Here is a 17,958-nt window from a genome sequence, read left to right on the forward strand (position 1 = left end):
CCCTCATACCATTCCTATCTTTGATATCAAATTTACTCCCAGCTGAACAAGCAGCTATATTTCCAAATTGTCCACTGAAACAGGAAAATAGGGAAAAGAAAGTGAAATACCCCAAGGGTAGATTAAGGTACAGAGATGGAGCTTGCAGTTCTCCCTGGGGAAGGGAGTGTCTGAGGAATTACAAAAGAGGCCCAAAGTAAGAGGACACATTAGCAAAAAGCTCTGGCTGTGACTTCACCTCTAGAAGCCCTGTGGCCTTAAGCACCTAAACATTTCTTAAAGATACTTTTTCTTCTATCAAATGGAGTAATAATGGGGTAAATAATACCTATTCTAGTAGTTTACTATGAGAAACAAATGAAATGATATATGAAATTATTTTGGAAACTAGCTGAAGAATGATAAAACATTGCGTATCATATTCTGGAAATCTCCTTCTAGAAGCTTACTTTGCATATTACTTTTTGCCTTCTCCCACAAAGAAACTCTCTTAAGAAACCACTGTTTTCTGTAAGATAGAACATACCTTAGGGAACAGTAGCAGCTTGCATTTATACATAGAAATATATCATTAGAGATACAGACATTTTCATTATTAAACCATTATTTGTTTGTTTTTTAAGATTTATTTATTATTTATTTATTTTATTTTTGGCTGCATCGGGTCTTAGTTGCGCCACGCAAGATCTTTGTTGAGGCATGCGGGATCTTTCATTGTGGCATGCGGGCTTCTCTCTAGTTGTGGCAGGCAGGCTCCAGGGCAGGTGGGCTCTGTAGTTGTGGCGCCTGTGTTCCAGAGCGCATGGGCTTTGTAGTTTGCGGCACGTGGGCTCTAGTTGAGACACACGAGCTCAGTAGTTATGGCGTGTAGGCTTAGTTGCCCTGTGGCATGTGGGATCTTAGTTCCCCAATCAGGAATCGAACCCGCGTTCCCTGCATTGGAAGGCGGATTCTTTACCACCGGACCACCAGGGAAGTCCCCGTTGTTTTTAATTATAATTTTAATTTTAAGTTGAATGAATTATTCCAGTTAGAGTCTTCAGATTCTGTTTCATTCTCCATCTCAGTCAAATAAATTCTTTCCTTTAGGGACAAAACTTTTAACAGGCTTTAAATATTCTAGAACTAGAATGGATATTCCCACCCACCCTGTACGGTATTTCTCTGATTAATAGGCACTGATGTTCGATTTTTTACATATATTAGTGATATTAAAAGTTTTCCTTATAGATAGATACAGTCTGTCATGCAGCAAGCCTCATGAATGTAGTGATTAGGAATATCTGTTAAACAAATCAGAACACTAGGAAAAATCGAGTAATAATATGTACCCTCAAGCTACCTTAAAGTATCATTTTATGACTTTTTATTATTATCTAGATCTACCAACCATCGCCTGCTTCCATAGGTTAGCTTTAGCCTTTGCCTAAATTATAGGAATTTGGCTTTGATGTAAGTAATCGGATAATATTGATAGCTTTAATTATTTCTGGTTTAGCAGCTTTCCAGTGTCAGTATAACCAAATAAAATTAGAATTTCCTCTTCCTGGAATAGATGATATCTGTTAGCTAAAGAGAGTAGCAAGTACCTAAGAGTCCCCTTTCTCTTGTTTTTTTACTTTAAATAAGTGTAAACTGTTGTCTCAGAGTTTATTCTTTCCTCAGGCATATCAACCTCCTTTCCTTTAGGAGGCTAATGTATTAATTCTACTGTCTGTTTGTAACCACATAGAAAGAATGTTATAAGTATATTAATTTTTTAAGTAAAATGAAAGAAAATTAATAAAAAATAGATTTGAGTGGTTAATTGGATTTTTTCATTTTCAAAGGGAAATAGGCTCTTTAGAATAAAGATTTTGAACCCAGGCAAACCTTGAAGGCCCATGTGTATTGTAGCAAATGGTAGGATTTCCTCATTTTTTTATGGATGGCGAAATAATAATCCACTGTGTGTGTATGTGTGTGTGTGTGTGTCTGTGTGTGTGTGTTTGTATCACAAATTTGTTATTCATTCATTCATTGCTGGATACTTAGGTCGTTTCCATGTCTTGGCTATTGTATATAATGCTGCTATGAACATGGGGTTTTAGATATCTTTCCAACTGTTTTTGTTTCCTTTGGATATCTTCCAAGAAGTGGAATTGCTGGATCATATGGTAGTTCTATTTTTAATTTTTTGATGAACCTCCATACTGTTTTTCATAGTGACTGCACCAATTTACGTTCCCACCAACAGTGAGTTCACAAGAGTTCCCTTTTCTCCACATCTTCACTGGCATTTGTTATCTCTTCTCTTTTTGATGATAGCCATTATGACATTCTGACGAGTGTGAGATGATATGTCATTGTGCTTTTATTTGCATTTCCCCAAAGACTGACTAGTGCTGTTGAGCTTCTTTTTATGTGCCTGTTGGCCATGGCCATCTTCTTTGGAAAAATGTCTCTTTAGGCCCTTTGCCCATTTTTAATTAGATTATTTTGTTATTTGCTATTGAGTTTAATGATTTCTTTATATACTTTGGTTATTAACCCCTTATCAGATATATGGTTTGCAAATATTTTTTCCCATTCTATAGGTTGTCTTTTTACTTTGTCAATTTCTTTTGCTGGGTGAAAGCTTTTTAGTTTGATGTAGTCCCGCTTGTTTATTTTTTATTTTGTTGCTTGTGCTTTAGGTGTGATTTTCAAAAAATTATTACCATGACCCATGTCAAGGAGCTTCTTTAGTGAGACCCTTTTTAAGAAACACAGAAAGTAGCATTGGAATTTTATCTTTATTTAAGTAGCCTTGATTGCAGCAATTTTTGTTCCTGTGTTTTAAGATGTATTTTAGAAACATACAATAAATTTCTTAAAACAAGTTTATACATCTTGTTAAAGAACCTTGCTGTTTTGGAAAAGTATGTATATTAGAATATTATTGCTCTCTCATTTGAAAATATTTTAGTAGGAAAACCATTTTAAAAACATATAGATTGGGCTTCCCTGGTGGCGCAGTGGTTGCGAGTCCGCCTGCCAATGCAGGGGACACGGGTTCGTGCCCCTGTCCGGGAAGATCCCACATGCCGCGGAGCAGCTGGGCCCATGAGCCATGGCCGCTGAGCCTGTGTGTCCGGAGCCTGTGCTCCGCAACAGGAGAGGCCACAACAGTGAGAGGCCCGCATACCGCAAAAAAAAAAACACATATAGATTATATAAGTAAAGATTTCTAAACCCTATTGGTACAGAGATTTGTATTGATAAAATTTAAAGAGCAAAATCACATTTCACAGTGATTTTCTTTTTAATTTTTTATTTCAACATTTATTTTAAAATGGCCAAATGGGTATGAAGAATACAATTTTAGATGAGAGTTCTCTTCTACTGATTAGGGTGCTCTCTCTAGAATGCTGACTTGTGTCTGTATAATTGGGTTGTAGTTAATACCAGGGTAGCTCATATGGGATATCAAGACCATCTTTCAAGGATTATAACATGGAACAGGGGACACGGTACTTCTTTCTCCCCAGTTAAAGTACATAATTCACACAGCTAGAATGACATATGGAAATTGGTTATGGGAATTAGGCTAGTCTGTGTCATTGTGAATTGACTATATACACATAAACCTCAAACTGTTTTTAATGGTAGTCACTCAGTGAATATTTACTGAATGTAAGCTACCTAGCAGTCACTATGGTGGATCAATAGGTATCAAGATAGATAAACTCTGCTGTCAACCTGTTTAAAGTGGATTGAGAAAGTTGTGTTGTATCAATCAGGATTCATTAAAGGAAACAAACCATTGTACTTATATTTTAAATAGAAAATAATTTTGTGAAAAGAAGTTAGGTAATTCCTAGAATGTTTATAAAGATCGGAGTTGTAGAAGTCAGGCAACTACCACTGGAACTGTTGAGTTTAAGAACCAGCAGCCAAACCATGGTGGTGGTCCAGCGTGTAGAAGCTACACCTGCTACTGGGTACCTTTCATCGTTCATGAACATGCTGGAAAACCAAATTTTAAATATATAATACATCCATTATAACTTTTAAGCCTCATTTCTCCAAGATTTTGCTTGCCAGCAAAAGAAAACAGCAGAAAATGGTTTCCTCTTCACTTCCATTGCCTAGATCTTTCATGAGTGCATTTAATTAGCAAAATGGATTTTTGTATCCAATACCCTGACTACAAGAGATCTGGGAAGTACAGATTTTACCTTCTGGCTCATGCAATACAAGAAGGCCTCATTGAAGGAGGTGGGACTTGCATGCTGATTAACATTCTTTGCGTTAATTGGGAATGGAAATATATTTTGGAAGAAAAAAATTAGCTGCCCATTTATTTTTATGGAACTTATGTTCTGGCTGAACAGAAAGACTAACAACTAATTAAATAATTGATTTTAATTACATTGTATTAAATAATAAAGAGGCATTAAGTGCTAAAAGAAAGTAAAATTGGGAGGACGCTTAGCTAGCACAGTGACATTTAAGGTGAGATATGTACACAAAGCAAAGGACAGCAGAAGAATGTTCTAGGAAGAGTCTCTGACACCAGAAAAGCAATAGCACATTGAAGGATGTGGATAAAATCAGAGTGACTAAGAAACGTAGAGAATGATGGAGAGTGGTAGATGCCATGTTTATAGCATGAGTCTAATATTGTAGGCAAGAACCAGATTGTGAGGGCCCTGTTTATCATGTTACAGATCAGGTATTTTATCTTAAAAGAAATGGGTTATGATTAGAGAAGTTTGAGGAAGGGAGTGGCATGTCATTAACTGTATTCCCCTCAACTAATAATATAAAAATAAAATGACAATTTGAGCACACAAAACAAGTAATTTTCCTAACAGGGTTGTGCTTTTAAGAAAGATCACTACACACAGGCAGGGCAGGAGAGAATGGGAATACCAGTTAGAGATGTGGATTCATTGGGGCATATTTAGGAAATAGAATTGATTGACTTGGTAGTTAATGGGGTATGAAGGGTTGAGGAAGAGAGATCTGGAAGTTTTCTGGCTTCTAAAAGATGTCTGGCTTAATATTGTTGAATGGTTAGTTGGGTCATTTATGAGGAAAAAGTAGCAGAGAAAGATTACTTTGGAGGGAAGGGTACAGATCATGAATTCCATTTGGATGTGCTGAGATGAGGTGCCTGGGATACTTAGAGATGTAGAGTAAGCATCTGGATGGATATGTAAGTCTAATGTATCAGAAGCTCAGTCTGTTTTGGAGTGGGAAAACCATAGAAGTGGATATGAGTGGTAAAAGAGCCTACGACCAAGTCTTGAGGAATTCTGATATTTAATGATTAGAGGAGAATGAGCCAGCAGAGAAGCCTCCAAACACTGGAGTATACCCTGGAGTAAATGTCATAGAGGCCAAGGAAAAGAGCATTTCAAAGAGAGGAAAGAGATCATCTATACTGATTGCTGCAGTGAGTGGTCAAGTAATGTGAGGGCTACAAAATACACTGTACATAGCCACGTGGAGGATATTGGTGACCTTATTCAGGGCCTTTTCACTCCCAGAGTGAAGAGCAAAAACTAGATTAAGCTGGCTGATGAATGTAGATTAAAGTGTAAACATCAATTTTGAGAACTTAATTTATATACAGAAGGAAAATGGATAGTATCTAGAAAATATGAAATAGTACTCAGAAAGGTAGACATACTATTTTTCTTTTCAAGGTGGAAATGATATGCTTATATTCTGTGGAAACTATTCAAGAGAGAGTGAAAAAGGATTGAAATTGATTGATTATTCATGTAGGAAAGGAAAGAGACCACAGATAACCTATAAGAGTCCCGAGAATTTTCAAGAGGCATGGGATCCAAAGAAGAAGTAGAGATTTTCCTTAAATAGGAGTTAGGGCACTACAGAAAGACAAATACCGTATGCTAACACTATATATGGAATTTAAGAAAAAAAAATGTCATGAAGAATCTAGGAGTAAGACAGGAATAAAGACACAGACCTACTAGAGAATGGACTTGAGGATATGGGGAGGGGGAAGGGTAAGCTGTGACAAAGTGAGAGAGTGGCATGGACATGTATACACTACCAAATGTAAAATAGATAGCTAGTGGGAAGCAGCTGCATAGCACAGGGAGATCAGCTAGGTGCTTTGTGACCACCTAGAGGGGTGGGAGAGGGAGGGTGGGAGAGGGAGGGAGGGTGGGTGGGAGGGAGACGCAAGAGGGAAGAGATATGGGTACATATGTAGATGTATAACTGATTCACTTTGTTATAAAGCAGAAACTAACACACCATTGTAAAGCAATTATACTCCAATAAAGATGTAAAAAAAATTAAAAAATAAAATTTAAAAAAACAGAAGAGGAAGTTAGAGAGATGGGTTCTGATGCAAATAGGTTTTAGGTGTATGGCAGGAAGATAAGGGAGCTTCCTGTGACGTATTGTATTTTCCTTGTGAAGTAGTTGTTAAGGTCATTCTCTAAGAGTCAAGGATAACAAGGTGGTGAGAAGTTTGTGGAGAGCCAGTCAATGCGTAATGTAGACTTTGTGAGACATGTGACAACAAACTGACCATAAAGACATCACAGAATTGCTTTCCAACGTTAAGGGCTTGTTGAGATTGTGATCATGGATTTAGACTGGTCTCTAGTTGCCCTTGTATGTAATTTTTCTTAAGCATTAGCTACCTTGGGTCATCTGAGTTTGGCATTCTGCCAGTCTTATATGGCAAAAGGGCAGATGAGTTTAAGAAATTGGCAGGAATGTGATTAACATCTTGGACTGTGTTATCTGCACCGGAGGAAGAACCAGAATAAAGACTGGGGCAGGGATGGAGCGGGCGTGCTGCTGATGAATATTAAGAAAGTAGAGGAATTGTGATCTGGAAGTATCATTAATGATAAAGAGCTTAGAAAAAATTAGTTGGGCATGCTTGACATATAGGAATCTTTGGTCAGAAATTGAGGTGTTTGTAGTAGCAATTTTGGTTTTGGAAGTAGTACAGTTGTGGGTTGATGACAGGCCTAGAATACAATCGTTGGGATGGCTAAGATGGGACAGAGGAGATGTCAGTGGAAATGAGGGTGTCAAGGAATTGAAGAGCGAGGGTTTTAGATGTCCACATGGAAAATACTGTCACCGAGGATCATGATAGGAAATGGGATAGACAGGAAGAGTAGGAGCCATATGTATGGAGTCTTCATTGGATAAGGTAGGATAACAGGTGACATAGCAGATATACTGACCCTTAAAGGAACAGAGGTTTTTGTAAAAAGTTAGTACAGGCTGACCTGGAAATGGTGAGAGGGAAGAGAGAGATCATCCCCCACCACTTGAAAGATAGGCATGGAAAACAAGAGTCCATGGAAAAGAGTCAAGTTTCAGTTAAGGCAGGGTGGGAGATGAGGTTGATATAGTTTCCTTATTACTGAGTGGCAGTTCCAGAGAATAGAGTGAAGAATTTCATACCTAAGGTGAAGAAATAGTAGAGGAAGTAGGGAACCGACTCAAGAGCGAAGAAATACCAAGTATTATGGGAACAATAGTATAATAGGGCATTGGTTCCCCATTACCTGTTTCCATGGCAGCTGTCAGAATCAGAGTATCTGGAACTAAGACCCTAAAATTTTAACATGATCCTCAGAAGTTCTGATCATAGCTAGATTTTGTTGATCGTGTGAACAGATGGCTAATAGGCCTTATCCTGAGAACAGGGTGGGAGGTATGATGTGTTTCCTTCTGAAAGACTCATGCAACACAGAGCATTGCCGTTCTTGGCTCTCTTGGTGTGGACGCCAGAGGAGCGATTTCAGATGTCTCGGTGATAAGGGTTTAAAGTGGAATAAGAGCTTTGAAAGAGAAAAAGAGAAAGGATGGGGAAAGATGATACTCCTTAGATCTCTAAACTCCCTTGTCAAAAGATAAGCCAGGTATTGGTTTATGCTCCTAACAATGTAAGCAGGTCCACTGATGAACTTTATAACTTTATTGAATGATAAAAATTGCACATACCAAAGATGAGGACTCTATAATATTTTTTCCAATATTGATAAGGCATACTCACTAGTAATTGTGAAAAAATAATGATATCATTTGGGAGAAAGCATTTGCCTCCTTCTGGTTAAATTTTAGTTTTTATAATGACTGTTAAGTTATTTCTTCCTAATGGATTTAAAATAATCCACATTAAAGCATACCTTATCAAGATAAATTACCTCAGAAGGCTTACAAAGGTCACTGAATTATTTATGCCATTTCTTATTGTTCTTTCATGCAGGGTTTGTAACTGAGCTGAAGGTCTTGTGTTAGTTCTATATATTTTTTTATCTTATGGAGGAAAAAAACTAATTTGTTTTCTTTTAATATCTTCAGTTACTTGCTGTCAGTCTTCGTTCTTTAATCATGTATGTATTTGTGTTAGTTTGGAAGTCAACTTTGGGAAGTGGTTACATTTTAACCTTATTCATTTTAAAAAGTACTCATACTGATTTTCTGTGTCATAGGTAGGAAAAAGATATGTAAAGTCATAGAAGGAAGTTTGGGGCATGCTTTCACTAGGGGAAAAAATTTCGTAGCCTCTGTGTGCTAATGGATTCTTAGCAGTTGTCCATTCTATTCTAATTTTACTGACAATAAAGCCCTGTATGGGAAGTTCACTTGTGACAAGTGGAAATATAAAGACTGAGGAAAACAAGTTTACACAATTCTACTACACACCTGACTCCCTTTACCTTTCACAGCTGGTGTTCTTTTGTGCTGAATTTCTATGTATAGAGATACTTTATCCAGTGAGTATAGTATTGGATCTCAAATGGCTTTCTCGGAGAGTCCAATGCTCTGTTCAGACAATGTGAACAGGGTGAATTATACCCCTCCAGTCCTGCAGAGACTAACAAAGCCCGGACTCCAGGTATAGTTCACCCTGAAAAAACAGGTGGAAAACAACACCTGTTCTGATACTTGAGGAAGCAGCAGGCATCTTGTAATAAGTTTAGCTTCATAACTCATGGTCTTAACCATCTTTCTCCATTGATTTCTCCAAATAAAACTCCTATTAAAAACCTTCTTCCATTTATGTTTCTTTCAAGGGAAGGTTTTGTACAAACTGCCATTGTGTGTGTCTGCATGTGAGTTTCAGTATGAAAAAATTAGATCGTGTTAGTCACACTTTTATGTCTCATACTTTTTTCACTTAGTAATACATCGTGGAAATCTTTCCAGATCAACACTGAAAGATCTGATTCATTCTTTTAACAACGGCGTAGTGTGCCCCAGTGTGGACATTATCTTAATTCATTTACCCAGTCTGTCTCGATGGATACTTTCGTTGTTTCTAATTATGTTGTATTGTAAACAGTGCTGCAGTAAACATTCTTGCTCACACTCTTGGCAGTTGCAGTGATGTCCACTGGGAAACTTCCTGGCAGTGGAATTTATTTATCAACACGGTACATGCATTTAAAATTTTGGTGAATGAGTGGTCCTGAATTGCCCACTGAAGAGATTGTTCCAATTTATATTTCCTGGAACAGTAACTTCCTCCCACCTAACTTCGCCAGCACTGAACAGCATTAGAGTTTTTGAGATTATGACAGATTAATAGGCAAAAAATGGTACTTCGTTATTATTTTGACTGGCATTTCTCTATGAGTGAAGCTGAGCATTTTTCATACTTGCCATTTGAATTTCTTTTTCTATAAATTGCATGTACTGTTATATGTATTACAAACATTTTTCCTACTTAATCTTTGATTTTGATTTTGATTAATTTATGAATATTTTTACCATAATGAGATTTTTTTCAGTTTATTTACAGTATTTGGGCTTTGTCTTGCTTATAAAGATCGCACTCACTCATCATGATTTCCTCCAGCCCTTTTTTTTTTTTTTTTTTTTTTTGCGCTATGCAGGCCTCTCACTGTTGTGGCCTCTCCCGTTGCGGAGCACAGGCTCCGGATGCGCAGGCTCAGCGGCCGTGGCCCACTGGCCCAGCCGCTGTGCGGCATGTGGGATCTTCCCGGACCAGGGCACAAACCCGTGTCCCCTGCATCGGCAGGCGACTCTCAACCACTGCACCACCAGGGAAGCCTTCCTCCAGCCCTTTTTAAGTTTTTAATTTTCATTATTAAATCTTTGATCCGTCTAGAACTTATTGCATATAGTAATGGTGTTGATTTGCAGTCTCCTCAGGACCTTTCTGGGTGTAATGTGAAACTGGCCCCAAAACACAGAGGACAAGGAAAGACTTAAGAAAGAGGCAGGCCACTCCAGATTGGTGGGTGGCAGGTTTAATAATTGAGGGAACTTATATACAAGTAGATCTCCGCACCCACCTGCCACAATCTTAAAAGTTTATATAGAGGCCTTAACGGGGTCTAATCATGTGCACAGACAACACCTCATTTCTGTCTAAGGGCTGTGTCCTTGGGCAGCCTCTAAGTGAAGGCAAGCAGAGTGCACATTCCAAGGACAGGAGAAGGGATGAGGAGCCTCTGATTGCTTGGGCCCAGCTTGTGGGTCAAACTGGTGGTCACATCTTCTTGATGATCTCCCCCAGCAAATGCATTTCTGAATACTTCCTGTTTATTCTGTTGTTTTTAAAGTTTAATATAACATACCAAATTCTCACATTTGCCTGAGTCAGTTTCTGAACTTTGTTTTCTATTTCCTTGATCTTATTGTCTCTTCTCTGGTATCAAACTATTTTACTTATTTGTTTGTTTTTTTAACATCTTTATTGGAGTATAATTGCTTTACAATACTTATTTGTTTTTTTAATATTTTTAATATGTGATTGGGATAAGCATCCTGATTATTCTTCAATTTTAGAATTTTTCCTGGATATACAGGTTTACTTTTAAGGATGAACTTCAGTATCACTTCCAAGAAATAACGTTTATCTTTTAGTTGAGTTAGTGCATTGATTTACAGATTAAGTTACTGAGAATTGGTATTTTCACCAAATCAAGTTTTCCCATCTCAAAAGCAAAGCGTATCATTTCATTTCTTGAATGTCCTTCAGCAGTATAATAATGCTTTCTTCATGTAGGTGCTACCTATTTCTTGTTTTTTCGTTTTTGACGGCTTTTATAAATGTGCTATTTTCTTCCCTTTTATTTTCTAACAAGTTATTGTTTATATACAGAAAGACTTTTTAAAAATATTGATTTGGGGGACTGTCACCTTTCTGAATCAATCATTATTTTAGTTAGTAGTTTTTAATTAATCCTCAGTTTTCTAAATAACTGTTTATTTCATCTGCAACTAATAATTGCTTTGACCTCTTCTGTTCCAGTATTTCTACTTTTTATTATTTTCTCATGTCTAATTCCATTGTCTAGGACATTGGTAAGCTGATTGTAAACATCTTTGCCTTGTTCCTAACTTAAATTGATATACACCTAATGTTTTATGATTCAGTGTGATTTGAAATCGATGTTTTGTCACCTCTGCTCATCAAGATTGAATGTGATCTTTTGTGAGACTTCAGTGCCTGGAGATGATCATACGTTTTTTCTCCTTTGACTTATTAATAAATATGTTAATATATTTATAGGTATAGTGCCCTTGCATTCTGGGGTTTAATTTACTTAGTTGTGGTATATTGTTTTAATGCACTGGTGAATTCTGTTTTCTAAAACTCTTTACTATTTGGATTAATATTCTTAAGAGAGATTTCTCTATTGTATTCTGTTTTCTGCTGCTTTATCAGGTTTTAATATCAGTGCTATTACACTGCCTCTGTAAGATTAATTTTTAGACTTCTATTTCTGTGCTCTAGGGCCTCTTAGTAACACTAGAATTAATTTGTCTTTAAAAAGTATGAAAGCCTAGATGTTAGCCTTTACATTTTCTTCCATTGCTTTTATTATAATTTTCTATCACTTTTAATATAAATGTTAGTAACATTTTCCTAGAAAATCATCTGTTCCAAACATTTTTAATAATGGAATATATTGAATTTTTCAGAATACTCTTCTGATTATTTAAAATTGTAATATATTTCTGAACACTTCTTTTTCACATTACTAATTTTGTGTCTTTGTGCTTGTGCTGTTGTGTTTGTTTTCCACTATGTATCTCCTTTTACTTAAAGCCTAGACATTAAGTATTTTAAGCCTGCAAACATATGGTGTCTGTCACACTCCTCAACTCACCTATTGTAGCTCAAAATCAGCCATAGACAATATGTAAACAATCTGATATGGCTGTGTTTCAATAAAACTTTATTTACAAAACAGGCAGTGGGCACATAATTTGCCAACTCCTGCTGTCCAGTAATAGACATTGTCTATTTTTATTTTTTTTTTAAATTAGAGTTTTTATGTTTACTTATCAATTTCACATCTTAAAAATCAGATTCTATTTTAACTTTATTAGGGCATTTCTCCTTTTTTCCTTGGCTTTGTTATATTTTTTTATAGATTTATGAATTAGATGCTTGATTTACTTATTTATTATATTCTTATTTAGTTACATAAGTATTTCAAGTATGATGTTTTCTGAGAGCACAACTTTACTCTATCCTATAAATTAGGGATGGGGAACAGATCAGGGGGTGCCAGGAGTTGTAAGTGGGGAGGGTTTAACTATAAAGGAATAACAAGAGAATTTAAGGGGGGTAAAGGAACAGTTTTGTATCCTGATTATTATGGTGGTTACACAATTTGAACATATGCCAAAATTCATAGGACTGTACACCAAAGTGGAAAGAGAATTTTACTGTATGATAATTTTTTAAATAAGATTTTAAAACGTACTCATCCCTGGGCCTCCTCCCCAGGATTTCTTGTTTATTTGTCCTGTGAACTAGGCTAGATCACAAATGGCAGATTCAGATTCAAAGACAGTTGAGAATGAACAACCCAGTCTTATTTTAAGATTGTTGTCACTTCATGTCTCTAATGAATCAATAAAAAAGCAATGCACAGAATGTGAGCAGGAATAGAGACAAAGGTGAAGTGACTCCTGGCACTTCTTGGTTGCTTACAGAGAACAAGCTGGTTGAACCCACCTGGTCAGAGTTGGAGGTGAAGTGTCAGCACCCCATGATCTACCTGCTACCTTTTAAGAATATTTTTCACCGCAGTTACATATTTCCTGCGTTCAGCTTCTTACTGTGTCACTGGTGTCACAAGCCAAGTCTTACCTCAACCGGATGTTGACTGAGAATCTTCCTTTATAACAAGCACATCAGGATATTCCAGCGCAGGGGTCCACGGACAGCAGATTCACCCAAAACAAAGAGCCATCCAGCAGTATGATTTTTTTCTGACTGTCTCCAAGCAGTATTTTTTAGTTTCCTCTGTTAGCTCTGAATGCTCACTCATGAATATTAGCGAAGAAATGAAGTAGGTGAAGTGTTTTTCCTTCTTCTACCTTGACCCCACGAGGGAGTTCTGTTATATGCAAATATATGCAAATACTCCATAACGTGGAGCCCGTATTTGTGAGACTGACAATAACACACGTCTGAAAAGATGGAAGTTAAGGCAATACGATCCAAATGTAGTTAATAATAAAGTGTATTTATACAATTATTTCTAAGAGGCTGACCACACGGCACAAAAATGAAATAATACCCTTCCCTTGAAACTTAATGAAGATAACTTTTTTGTGTATATGTGTATTTTGCTTGGGACTCAACAAGGCTCAAAATTCTAAGTTGTTATTTACTTGGCTGGCCACTAGATGGTGCGGTTTGTTAATGTTTTCCCTTCCATTTTATGTCTGTAGCAGATTTCATGGAGCGCAGTTTTCTTAGACCATTTGCATAGTTAATTATTATTAATTTAGAAGTTAAAAATTTTAAGTAACCTTAGAGATAATCAGTGTGACTGTACTAGAACCCCATTCCCTGCCAGTGTAGTGCTCCTTACGTGAAAACTATGGAAAACGCTGTTTCAAAAGAAGCTATCAAGATGTTGATAGTGAAATTTTCAGAGCAGTAGCAAATAAGCACAGGATGTGATGCCCAAACAGAAGCTTTGACTATATGAACACTTTTGTTAATCCGTAGTCTTTAATTTTGCAGAAAAAAATTTCCCCGTTGTACAGTGAGTCGTCAGTGAATTTTGTAAGATCTGCTGTGGCACTTATACAGATTGCAGATAAGTGGACCATATCCCACATCTGAGGTCAGACCAGGCCAAAGAACAGACCTCAGAAGCGAAGTTAGTATATTCAGGGCAGATGTAAAGTTGAGGAGCTAAGACAGGTGGCCGGTGCCCTCCTGTCAGAGATCAGCAGGAACACAGGTGTCGGGGAAGCACAGTTGGGTTTATTGGTTCTTACTATGAGAAGGAGCGCATGTCCCGCGGAACCAGGGGCATCTCAGTAAGGGGGAAAGGCTTCCAAGGCAGTGGGTCTGGAACAGAAAGTGTAAAGACCCTGAGGCAGGTGTGGATTTGTCAAAACAAGCAAGAAAAAGGTTGGGGGGCACTTAAGAGAAAAAGCCAGCTCTTGTGTCTGGCCTGAGTAAGTAAGTGAGGTTCAGAAATGGGAATGATTTCTGTAGGTCTTGCATCCTAAGGACTCTGGCCTTTACTCTGAATGAGTTGGAAGCCACTGAGATTTATGCTTATTTTTAATAGAGTTTTTTTAAAGGATAGGAAGTAGGTAATACTGATTGATTGCAAGAAGAGGACACCTGAGTGAAAGAGACACTTGCTTTTGCCTTCTTTCCTTTTGGATTTTGTGCCATGTTCAGGGTTACCTGTTTTTTAAGATAGAGGAAATATAATTTTTAATGATTTTGTGTAAAGCATTATATACTAAGACTTAGCAAGACCTTAAGATACTTAAAAGTAATTCTGTGCTCTCTTTGATAAACTCATTCAAGAGATGATAAATAACAATTGCTTTTAAATGCTAAATAACACTTTTATGTTTTGTTGATACCTACTCTAGGTGCAAAAGTCAAGAAATAAACAAGTACGAGAATTATTTCCAGATGGTTTTAGTATTCATCATGCAGGAATACTTCGGCAGGACAGAAATTTGGTTGAAAGCTTGTTTTTTAATGGGCATATCAAAGTCCTAGTCTGTACAGCTACATTAGCCTGGGGTGTCAATCTTCCTGCTCATGCTGTTATTATTAAGGTGAGAGCTTACCTTCCTTTGCGCATGGATTTGTGGTATCTTAAAACAAACCTGTGGATTGATTTATTTGAAAATATTGATTTGGCTGCTTCAGTGACTTTGAATGTTATTTATATAAGGTCAGAACTATATTCTCCAAAAGAATCTAGTTTATATTGTGAAAATTTAATGCTATCACAGATGATGAAAGGATTAGTGAAAGTACACTTTTGAGATCTTGCCATATTTGCCTAATTTCAGTATTCAGCTCATCAGGATTATGTTTGTGTGTGTTTATGTAAATTTTTATTAACTTTTCCTCATCTAGGGAACACAAATATATGCTGCAAAAAGAGGCTCCTTTGTTGACCTTGGAATTTTAGATGTCATGCAGATATTTGGTCGAGCTGGAAGACCACAATTTGACAAATTTGGGGAAGGAATCATCATAACAACCCATGATAAACTCAGCCATTACCTCTCTTTGCTCACTCAACAAAACCCAATTGAGAGTCAGTTTCTGGAAAGCCTTGCAGATAACCTAAATGCAGAGGTAAGATCTAATGAGTTAAAGGTTGGAATAGAATCATCAGCTTCAAGAATGACCAAGAAAAATAAAGTTTGAGTTGATTGCTATTTCATGGTATTTAATAATAGATTTTATTTCATAGGCAGTCATAAGACACAAGAGGTGGAATGGCAATATTATTGATTAGTTCAGAGCAATATAGAATGCAAATGATAACTGATAAGAGCTCATTGCTTAAAGACTATACTTTTAAATCATGAGGTTTTGTTATAGGACAGAAATCTAACCAAAGCTATACAAACTAGGGAAACAGAAATAGCAATAACAACAACTGTATTTGTACTGCACTTTAATAAAGTTTATTATGAAGTATTTTATAAAGTTTTTATAAGGTGAATAATGCTCTTCTGTCTTAGATCATTTGATTAACTTTGCTATAGAAAATATGATTGCTTAAATTGAGCTACAGTATTATAGTTTATTTCGTGTGTGATGTGTGTTTGTGGTTTTTGTTTTTTTTTTTTTTTTTACTCAGGATTACTTTTATTGTTTTAATTCTAGAATTTTCAACCATAACAACCATTCACAAATAGTTATAGGTTAGCTTTACATGTAAAACCTTCCAGTAAATACTCTGGAGAAGAGCAAGCACATATGAGTTTAGTCCCTATACTTTAAGATCTTAAAATAAAATTATCACAGTAACTTATGTTGACCACCTTTCTACCATTGTGTAAAATAATATTTTTGTTATACCTTTCATTTTCAGGAGACGTATGTCTTTAAGGCCAAATTTTACTGGACCCTATCAGAATTCTGACTGACATCACATGTTAGGAATTCAGTTAGGCTCAAACATTTACATTAAAAAGCCGCAGTCAAGATAAACCTTGACATTTTCATACACTGCTAAAAAAGAAAATTATTTCCTTTTCTCGGAGGTACAAACATAACACTTTCACTAATAAGACTCTGTAGATAAGAAATTAATGTCACCTATGAGAGCAGTTTCACAGGTGACTTGTAAAATCACCATTATTGTGTTAAGATTTAAATAGCAGACCCTGGAAGCCTAGATAACATCTTAACTGGTAAAGAGGATGAACATTCTTAAGAGTCTGTGTGTCAAACAATCAAATGAGGTTTTGCTGTTTTCACCACATTTTTAATTGTTGCTCTGTCATCCAACACTTTCCTACTTCTTTCCTATATCCCTTCTTACCATTAAAATTGACTCAAACAATTTTTGAAAGTAGGTGGGTTATAACTATTAAATAAATGAATAAGTGAAATATTTGAACTGAAATATTACAGAAATTTCACTTATATTCTATTCATGTTATTTAGAAGTCTTTTTAGAGGATGAAAAACACACTCAGTATGCAGTTTCCTCTGTTAAGGAGTGTATAGTCCAAAAGGGGAGAAAAAGACATAAAAACACAGTGCAATAATGTTGGTGAGTAGTAATAAGTTCTAAAGAAGGATTCAGTAGAAGGAGAAAATACTTTTGGCCCCAGCTTATCAGGAAAGGCTTTGTTCATGAAGGTGGTAAATCTGGGTTCAGAAGGTTAGGTAGGGTTTAGAAGATCTAGTTGGAAGTTAGAAAAAAATCATGAAAGATGCTGGTTTCTAGTAGCATAATTACAAGAAAGTGAAAACGATTAGGAAATGAATTATGATATTAGGAATATCTCCAAAGGAAATATATCTCAGTTTCAATCCTCATTACCTACTATGATGGCATGGTTTAAATACTTAGGTCTTGGTCATGGGTCACCAGCATCTATGATGGAATAGTCTAATGTACAAAGATAGTAATAGTAATGTACAAAGATAGTAATAGTAATCCTTCAGTGGACTGAGAACGTGCAAACCTTCTGGGTGCTTTTTGTATATTCTCTCAGTACTGCTACTAAGGAGATATTATTGTCCTCAGAGAGATAGGTAACTGACCAAAGGTCATTCAAGTACTAACTTTTGGAGCTAGTATTCAAACGCAGGTCTTTTTAACTACAAACTTAGTCTTATTATAGCCTAGATTTCTGATATATAAAATATAGTAACTTAAAGGTGAATACATTTCTCTATATTAATCAACCTACCATTTGCCTTCTTCTAAGGCCAGGAGTAACTATTTTCCAAATTGTAGTAATAATTTCTCTGATTTACAATAAAAAGCAAGGCTGTTTTATATAATTTTTCTAGAAAAGCATATCAAGAAAGACTATATCTTTGTAAACTTAGAATTATTTTCCTTGATAGCTTTTTGTAAGTGGTAAATTAAACACAAAATGGTGATGTTTTTATGCAGAAGACACAGGTGGGTAAAATACTTCTCTGGTCTTCAAGAAATTCTTTTGCTTAGGGACTATAATAAAATAAATGAA

At 36.2% G+C, this 17,958-nt stretch overlaps 1 protein-coding gene across 1 annotated transcript in view; it reads left to right on the forward strand.

Annotated features, from left to right (window-relative positions):
* ASCC3 (activating signal cointegrator 1 complex subunit 3) overlaps positions 1 to 17,958 on the forward strand; it is a 336,448-nt gene that overhangs the window by 176,451 nt on the left and 142,039 nt on the right. The window contains exons 15-16 of the mRNA XM_060114407.1: positions 14,872 to 15,063; positions 15,371 to 15,595. Coding sequence (XP_059970390.1) covers positions 14,872 to 15,063; positions 15,371 to 15,595 — 417 coding nt within the window. The remainder of the gene's footprint in view (positions 1 to 14,871; positions 15,064 to 15,370; positions 15,596 to 17,958) is intronic.

This window comes from Mesoplodon densirostris, chromosome 12 (genome assembly GCF_025265405.1).
Source record: "Mesoplodon densirostris isolate mMesDen1 chromosome 12, mMesDen1 primary haplotype, whole genome shotgun sequence".
Lineage (NCBI taxonomy): Eukaryota > Metazoa > Chordata > Mammalia > Artiodactyla > Ziphiidae > Mesoplodon > Mesoplodon densirostris.